The sequence below is a fragment of the Sinocyclocheilus anshuiensis genome, unplaced genomic scaffold (genome assembly GCF_001515605.1).
Source record: "Sinocyclocheilus anshuiensis isolate Anshui unplaced genomic scaffold, SAMN03320099.WGS_v1.1 scaffold1578, whole genome shotgun sequence".
NCBI classification, from domain to species: domain Eukaryota; kingdom Metazoa; phylum Chordata; class Actinopteri; order Cypriniformes; family Cyprinidae; genus Sinocyclocheilus; species Sinocyclocheilus anshuiensis.
Window position 1 is genome coordinate 308,954 of NW_015544225.1, and position 9,217 is coordinate 318,170.

General features: G+C 38.3%; 1 protein-coding gene across 2 annotated transcripts in view; it reads left to right on the top strand.

Moving 5' to 3' along the window:
• The window catches only part of LOC107697307 (serine/threonine-protein phosphatase 2A 56 kDa regulatory subunit epsilon isoform-like), a 22,438-nt gene that overhangs the window by 10,084 nt on the left and 3,137 nt on the right, over positions 1-9,217 (top strand). Inside the window, exons 3-14 of one of the 2 annotated variants that reach the window (XM_016498031.1) lie at positions 457-653; positions 763-864; positions 4,305-4,397; positions 4,683-4,813; positions 4,922-4,981; positions 5,221-5,329; positions 5,497-5,550; positions 5,659-5,709; positions 6,189-6,308; positions 6,725-6,852; positions 7,645-7,746; positions 7,828-8,343. In XM_016498031.1, coding sequence (XP_016353517.1) covers positions 457-653; positions 763-864; positions 4,305-4,397; positions 4,683-4,813; positions 4,922-4,981; positions 5,221-5,329; positions 5,497-5,550; positions 5,659-5,709; positions 6,189-6,308; positions 6,725-6,852; positions 7,645-7,746; positions 7,828-7,930 — 1,250 coding nt within the window. In that variant the 3' untranslated portion in view covers positions 7,931-8,343. Of the gene's footprint in view, positions 1-456; positions 654-762; positions 865-4,304; positions 4,398-4,682; positions 4,814-4,921; positions 4,982-5,220; positions 5,330-5,496; positions 5,551-5,658; positions 5,710-6,188; positions 6,309-6,724; positions 6,853-7,644; positions 7,747-7,827; positions 8,344-9,217 lie in introns of those variants that run through there. The other variant, XM_016498032.1, reaches the window with a different exon arrangement.

Below are 9,217 nucleotides of genomic sequence, written 5' to 3' on the forward strand. Positions count from 1 at the left end.
AAATGGCTGCAATATAACAAAGAGTGAAAAATTTAAGGGGGTCTGAATACTTTCCGTACCCACTGTATATATATATGTATATATATATATATATATATATATAAAAAACAAAAAGTACCGATAAGAATACCGTTAAAGTACCGAATCGATAAGCAGTATCGATAAGAGTAGTAATACCGTTAAAACCTTAACGATACCCATCCCTGGTTATGGGACATGTATAAGTGTGTCTTGAATGGCTTTTCAAACTCAAGCCCCTATCAGCTGGAATATTTAGAGGTAAAATGCCAGATGGACGTCCAAGCTAATATGTGAAGTATTTTAGGCTTCCTACCAACAGTCCTGAAATGAGGCAGATTACAGTAGGAAAGGCAAGGAGGTTGATGTAAAATATTTGTGGAATTTTAGTACTCCATGGATTATTTTGCATGAACTCTTTTCTTTCTGTCTGTCTAGATGTTTCTGCGCAGGAGCAACCAGAGCTATTTCTCAAGAAACTGCAGCAGTGCTGTACTCTGTTTGACTTCTTGGACACGCTGTCTGACCTCAAAATGAAAGAGTATAAGCGGTCCACCCTCAATGAGTTGGTGGACTACGTCACCCTCAGCCGGGGCTACCTGACTGAGCAGACCTACCCCGAGGTGGTCAAAATGGTGAGATTAGTTGCACACTATGTGACTGGAAAGTTTCTGTGGTTGTCTAATTTATATGCCTATATAATTCAGAGATAGCTCAAGTGTTCCCTCTTTTCATTTGTCACAGGTGTCCTGCAATATTTTTCGGACTCTTCCGCCTAGTGACAGTAATGAGTTTGACCCAGAGGAAGACGAGCCCACGCTGGAGGCTTCATGGCCACACTTACAGGTAGAGAGCCACAGCCAGCATCAAATAAATAGGAATTAAAGGGTTAGTTCACCCAAAAATTACACCATGTTTTATTCGCCCTCAAGGCATCCTAGGTGTATATGACTTCTTTTAGACGAATCCAATCGGAGTTATATTAAAAATTGTCCTGGCTCTTCCAAGCGTTAGAATTGGGGTAGGCGGGTGTTTTTGTTCAACAGTCCAAAAGTAGTTAAATAAGGCGCATCCATCAGTAATAAAACTTGCATCACTTGAGTCAGTTTGTTTTACTTTGTTTCTTTGTTCATGTTCTTACTTTATCTTATGTATAAAACACTAAAAATGCCTGCACACTGGTGCATTTACAAATTGATGTTTTATATTAATTTCATTAAATGTTTATTTTACATTTCAGAATATAAAGCAATGTTAATTCAGCTCTTAATTTGTCATATATATACACTGAACAAAATTATAAACGCAACACTTTTGTTTTTGCTAAATTAAACATTGAAGAACAGTAAAAATTATAATGAATATGTTATATTGTGCATATATTAAGCAAAATGCCCCTCTCTACAGTTTATTCTTCTATCTGACTGAGTTCATGGTCACCTAATGTTTTTTCTGACGTAAATGTGACATTACATGACATATTGTTTACAAGCAGTTATATTGGAGTCTTTGCGCGGCTGAAACACAGATTGAGCGATTACATGAGACAGGATACGGATTGTAAAGTTATACTCTCTACCAAAGCACAATGCTTATTGCGATTTACTTTAGAAGTACCCTTCAATATTCCGTCCATTAACTGAAAACAGGCTAGACTAATCGATTCTTGGGATTTAAGAATCGATATCGTTCTGTAAAAATGAGAATCGATTAATATCGAGATATCTATATGTTTTTACCCAGCCCTACATGTCACGTGACTAAGGTGAATCAAAACATCGGGGCGTTTCACAAGTGTTTCGAGACCCGAATCTGCTTTTGATTGACAGGGTCGGGAACAAACCACACAATCGCACACACACACTGTCTTAACCTAACTCCCGCAAAGTATAAAAAAGTGGAATAAAAAAAGTATAAAAGTGGAGTTAATGCAGCAGAACAGTTAATATATTTAAATAAAAATCTTTATATGTAAAAAAATGCCAGGCGTTGTGGCTTGATGTCTTTTATTAATGTTAATTTTTTCATGACCAAAATAACATTCACAAAGAGTTCATTCAGTTGTCAGAGAGATGTTACAACACATTACAAGAACAGAACAATAAAAACACAACTTTCAAATATTTATTATAATTATATGCATGCTTGTATATCCGGGATTCGAACCTAAAGTAACAGGTTCTGACAACATGCCAATCGTGCACACTAACCACTCCCCCAACCCACATGGCGGTTTGACGAGCACAACATATACGTTATAATCTTCTTAAACTTCGCTTAACTGATTCGTTGTCAATGCTGTTTCAGAGCAATACTTGAAAATGACCACTAGTTGTCACCGTAGGGGCGGGTGTCGAATTGTTTCAAAGCCTCGGCACATTTGCTTCGACTGTTTCAGTGTTTCATGAAGCCTCGCTCTGCCCACCACTACTGCCAACTGTCGTACACACGTTCACGAGAGACTGCTTTTCCGGCTGATGACGTAGGCGTAGCGCATGCGCGCGAGTCTTACGAAAACCAATGTTTGTTTACAGAAGCAAAGGAAGCAAAGTTTCCTTACTTTACCAAAGGAAAACCAGTCTCCTCTTGGCTTATATCGAAATCCTCATCTGAGACTTTGTTTCATATGAAAACTACCAAAGCACAATGCTTATTGCGATTTACTTTAGAAGTACCCTTCAATATTCCGTCCATTAACTGAAAACAGGCTAGACTAATCGATTCTTGGGATTTAAGAATCGATATCGTTCTGTAAAAATGAGAATCGATTAATATCGAGATATCTATATGTTTTTACCCAGCCCTACATGTCACGTGACTAAGGTGAATCAAAACATCGGGGCGTTTCACAAGTGTTTCGAGACCCGAATCTGCTTTTGATTGACAGGGTCGGGAACAAACCACACAATCGCACACACACACTGTCTTAACCTAACTCCCGCAAAGTATAAAAAAGTGGAATAAAAAAAGTATAAAAGTGGAGTTAATGCAGCAGAACAGTTAATATATTTAAATAAAAATCTTTATATGTAAAAAAATGCCAGGCGTTGTGGCTTGATGTCTTTTATTAATGTTAATTTTTTCATGACCAAAATAACATTCACAAAGAGTTCATTCAGTTGTCAGAGAGATGTTACAACACATTACAAGAACAGAACAATAAAAACACAACTTTCAAATATTTATTATAATTATATGCATGCTTGTATATCCGGGATTCGAACCTAAAGTAACAGGTTCTGACAACATGCCAATCGTGCACACTAACCACTCCCCCAACCCACATGGCGGTTTGACGAGCACAACATATACGTTATAATCTTCTTAAACTTCGCTTAACTGATTCGTTGTCAATGCTGTTTCAGAGCAATACTTGAAAATGACCACTAGTTGTCACCGTAGGGGCGGGTGTCGAATTGTTTCAAAGCCTCGGCACATTTGCTTCGACTGTTTCAGTGTTTCATGAAGCCTCGCTCTGCCCACCACTACTGCCAACTGTCGTACACACGTTCACGAGAGACTGCTTTTCCGGCTGATGACGTAGGCGTAGCGCATGCGCGCGAGTCTTACGAAAACCAATGTTTGTTTACAGAAGCAAAGGAAGCAAAGTTTCCTTACTTTACCAAAGGAAAACCAGTCTCCTCTTGGCTTATATCGAAATACTCCCACATTTTTCTTTACAAATCCTCATTTTGTGCTTCTAATTCGTGACTGGCGTTATGTTTTGTTCTCTCTCCGTCACGCTTCCGCCTTCGTCACTAATCACTGCCGTGTGCGCTACGCATACGTTTTATGTCATCCACCCGGAACGGCGTCCGCCTACGACAGTTAGGAGAAGTGAGAAAAAGGTCGTTTTAAATATGGATAATTTTCGTACAAAAATGCATCAATCCTCTACAGGAGGCCTTTATTCACCCCCCGGAGCCGCGTGAGGCACGTTTTATTATGGATGTATGCGCTTTATTTAACTACTTTGGGATTGTTGAACAAAAACACTCTCCTAACCCCATTCTAACGCTTGGAAGAGCCAGGACAATTTTTAATATAACTCCGATTTGAATTAGTCTGAAAGAAGAAAGTCATATACACCTTGAGGGTGAGTAAAACATGGACTAATGTTCATTTTTGGGTGAATTAACCCTTTAATCACCTTTTTAAAAATGTAATGCAGATAGAAACAGACAAAGGTCTAAAATGTTTTTAAAAAATCAAACAAGTTTGAAATTATTGCAAGGTTTCATTTCAACGACAAGTTTTCTGATCTCTCTCTTCCTTTTATGCTTAAGCTCGTTTATGAGTTCTTCATTCGCTTCTTGGAAAGTCAGGAATTTCAGCCCAGCGTTGCCAAAAAATACATCGACCAGAAATTTGTATTACAGGTGAGTGATTGTCTGTGAAATGTTCTTTGACTTCTCATCCTAGTATCAATCAAATGAAGCCAGTATTGCCAGTAAAACAGCACAGATATAGCTGTCTGAATACTTGATTCTGATTGGTCAGTAGTGGCTTTTTTCTTTCAAATATTTTTGTGTAATTACCACTAAACTGTACAGTTGACTTTTGTCAATGATAAGAGTCAATGTATTAAGAAAGGTAATATGTCTTTTTTTAGAGTGGTACACATTGCTAATATAGTTAATAAAACTCCTCATGTGAATTTCTAGCTCTTGGAGCTGTTTGATAGCGAGGACCCGCGAGAGAGGGACTGCCTGAAGACAGTTCTGCACAGAATCTACGGAAAGTTCCTCGGCCTCAGGGCCTTCATCCGCAAACAAATCAACAACATTTTTCTTTGGTAAGTAACTGTCAAGTGTTTTTGTTGCGAATATACTAGATGAAATATTACGTTATGCTGATATATCTTTTTATTTTATTTTTTCCCTCTCCTCTCCTGCCCTGACAGTTTTGTATATGAGACAGAGCACTTCAATGGTGTAGCTGAACTGCTGGAGATTTTGGGAAGGTATGTCATATTTTAGGACCCATTTTTGGTTGGAAGTGATGTGGAGAAATTTAAATCAGGAAATAAAGAGCTTGGAAAGACATGAAGGGTGACCCACAGAGGTCACATTCTTGTTTTATTTTACTCCACCCTGTCCTCAGTCCTGAGGCATTTAGAAGTTTGTGTCCCCTGTATATTATCAGTTTCTTTCGTGGTTATCAATGTCAGATCAAAAGTCTCGCACATCTCTGGTTTTACAGCATCATCAATGGTTTTGCGCTTCCTCTCAAAGCTGAGCACAAACAGTTCCTGGTGAAAGTGCTGCTGCCTCTGCACACAGTGAGGAGCTTGTCTCTCTTCCATGCCCAGGTACAGACACTCAGCTGTTTGTTACTTGTACACATGTGTGTGTTTGCTCGCTTACATTTCAGGGGCAGAAGAAACAGATTCCTTGTTTCCATGCTTGTTTATGACAGTTTCTGAATCTAAACATTTGAAATGCATTTATGTTAATCTGAAGTAATCTCTTCTTCTAGTTGGCCTATTGTATTGTACAGTTCCTAGAGAAAGATCCCACGTTAACAGAACCTGTGAGTGTTGCTTGTCACCATTATCTTCCTCATTCTTAATCAAGTTCCATCTTGTTTCAGCTCGTTTCTAAAGGATTTTCACTAGTTGGCTTCATTGTTTTTTTGTAGGTTATCAGAGGCTTGTTGAAGTTTTGGCCAAAAACATGCAGTCAAAAAGAGGTAATGCCTTAATTTTATGAAAAGTTAAGTTAATCCATTGTCCATTTTTGTGACTTGATCTCAGAATTAAACTCTTTAATTGTTGCAACTTCTACCAAAACATAATGGCCCGGTTTCACAGACGGGGCTTAGTTTAAGCCAGGACTAGGCCATAGTTCAATTAGGATTTTAAAGTAATTTTTATAAACATGCCTTAGAAAAAACATTACTGGTGTGCATCTTGAGACAAAACAAGGGCACTGACATATTTCAAGATCAATCAGTGCAAGTTTCTTTCAGTTGAAACAGCTCAGACTTACATTTTAGTCGGGGACTAGGCTTAAGCCTTGTCTGTGAAACCAGGGGAATATATTTTAGCAAGTGAGAAATACTATGATTTCTTCCACTAAATTACTTCATTTTTTTTTTTCCAAGAGAAATGCTTTACATGCTTTTCCTAAATGTTTTTGTACCCTTGACTGCATTGTTTTCTTTTGTAGGTTATGTTTCTTGGAGAGTTGGAGGAGATTCTAGATGTGATTGAGCCCACTCAGTTTGTTAAGATCCAAGAGCCACTCTTCAAACTGATAGCTAGATGTGTGTCCAGCCCCCATTTTCAGGTAAACACACCCCACCCTAAATCTTCCTCACAAACCTTGTGATGTCTTGTAATAGCCAGAAACTTAAACATCCCAAAACATTCCCATCACTGCAGCATCACAGGTTCTCTATTTTCTGTTTACTAGTGAGAGGAACCGTGCTCCATATTTGTTCACATTACCAGTCCATTGTAAAGATTAGTAAGCATGTTTGATCATTAATATCATAACATTTTGGGCATAAAATCTATTAAATATAAAACAAAAATAAGATGCATTGCTCAAACAAAATCAACTCTGCTTCCACTAATAGTTTTCCACTAAAAGTTTTAGGTTAAATTTTTAGTGCAATTGAATGCTTCAGGTTCTGCAGTCTAAAATCCGTATGTAGAACACTACTGATATTAGTTTAATATGGAGGTTATATATTGTTTCAGGTGGCAGAACGAGCCTTGTACTACTGGAACAATGAGTATATCATGAGTCTGATTGAGGAGAACTCCAGTGTCATCCTGCCTATCATGTTTGCCAGTCTCTACAGGATCTCCAAAGAGCACTGGAACCCGTGAGTTTTATATTGTCATTTATTTATATGTATTTATTTTTTTAATAAAAACAATTAATATGTACCATTTAAAATTTGGGGTCAATAAGATTTTTTTAAACTCTCTTATGCTCACCAAGTCTGCATTTATTTGATCAAATACAGTGAAAACCGTAACATTGTGAAACTACTATTTAAAACAAGTTTTCTATATGAATATATTTAAAAAATGTAATTAATTTCTGTGATGCAATGCTGAATTTTCAGCATCATTACTCCAGTCACATGATCCTTCAGAAATCATACTAATATGCTGATTGAATCAACATTTCTTCTTCTTAACCTTTGTTTGACGAGGCAAGTCGCTTAAGAACAAATTCTTATTTACAACAGCATCCTGGCAGGAGAATATCATATCATAATAATTGTACGCATACAATTCACCAACACACAAAAACACAAAAGTTAAAACATTATCAATGATGAAAACAGTTGTGTTATTGTTTATGGAAATCATAATAGATTTTTTTTTTCAGGATACTTTGAATAGAAACCTCAAATGAAAAGCAATTATTTGAAATAGAAATCTTCTGTGACATTATAAATGTATTTGCTGTAATTTTTGATCAATTATATATAGAATATAGCCCTACTGAGAAAAAAAAAATCACTTTTTAAAGTATATATTGTTATTAAATTTTTGATCAGAAGGTCTGATCAATAATAAGCATGATCTAGTTGTAACTGGTATTGACTCTTTGCACACATTCCTGTGGTTTGATGTTCATCGTGTTTGCTTTCCTCCACCATCAGGGCAATATCAGCTTTGATCTACAATGTGCTCAAAGCATTCATGGAGATGAACAGCGCCTTGTTTGACGAACTTGCCGCCAATTACAAATCAGACAGGCAAAGGTAAGAAACAAACAATGCAGTGTTGTAAACTCCTGCAGTTTACAGAGCGGCTCAGTTAACCTCTACCTATCTTTCCTTCAGGGAAAGGAAGAAGGACAAGGAGCGTGAGGACCTATGGAGGAAGCTGGAGGAGCTGGAGCTCAGACGGGGCATCCAGAACAGCGACGGCGTCATTCCCACCTAACACGGACCTCGTTTCCACCCTTCTGTGTGGCCCCAACAATCCCTTTTTACTCTGCCACAGGGACCCCGTCCCCTATTTGCTTCTCATGCTGCGTACTTTACCGCACACTCCCTCGTTCATTTCCTCCCTTTCAACAGCACTGTAAATAATCCTCTCCCTCTTTCCTGTATCATACTGCTACACTGAAAGGAAGAAGAAAAAACAGAAAATTTGAAGAGAGACTTAATGTGCACTCCTTGTTGTAAAAAATATGGTAAAATGATAATCAACTATGGTCAAAGGATATATTTTAAAAAACCTTTTCAGTTCAGAAATTGTTCAGCGTCTCCATGTCAGTATATTGTTCTCAAGGAAGTGCCCTGGGACATAGGGATCTGTGCTCACCCTGCAATTAAAGATGTCTTATGTGAGGATCCCGTGGCCACCACGTCTTTTTTTTTGTTGTCCCTTATGAAGAGAGACTTTTCCATCTAGACATAATTTGACTCCCCTGACTCAGGGGACACAAACCAGAAACCCATGACGTGAATATAAGGAAAACAGGAGTGGAGAGAAAAAAACAAACATTGAACATCCTCTCTGTGGTGTGCATTTTTTTTCTTTTACAGGATGATCGGTCCAGTCCTTTACTGTACAGTATGGACAGGTATCCATAACGGTGCGAAGTGGGCCGCAGTCGGCTACGGTGGTTATCTTCGTTCAATAAAGAGGACAAACCTCTCCGAGGACCTTTATTTTTTTAACTTGTGAACCAGGTAATGATCTGGTCATAGTTTCATGCTGTCTGCTGTGGAGACTCTTGGGAATTCCAATGTGGAAATTCAGTAGTTACCAAGAGTACGTCAAGCTCGGTTTCTCCGACACTAGCAAGGACTCGTGGAATTTCAGTGGCACACAGTGTTCAGAGCTCATCCAGTGTTTTTAAAACCGTTAAGTGATATATATTTTTCGTAAAGAATATTCTGGACTGCTTCTCATGGGCCGCCCAGATTTCCACTGCTCGGCTCTGTTCGTTTTGATTTCAGGGTGGGTGGATGTCGTCTACATGACCGAGCTGAGCGAGACAAGGTTTTTCTTTCTTTTCATGGAGTGTTTGAAATGAAATCCTGCTTATGGGGTGGTTTTTAGGGCCTATGTAGGTAAACGCTGATCCGGTAGGTCATAATCTCTTCTGAAATACCAGCCGCCAGGGCAGGTTAGAACTAAAAAGCACTTTGAGTTCTAGCTCATTAGTTGTTCTCGTGGGACTTCAGCCCCTTCTCTTCTTTTATTTGAAGTCTCAACACT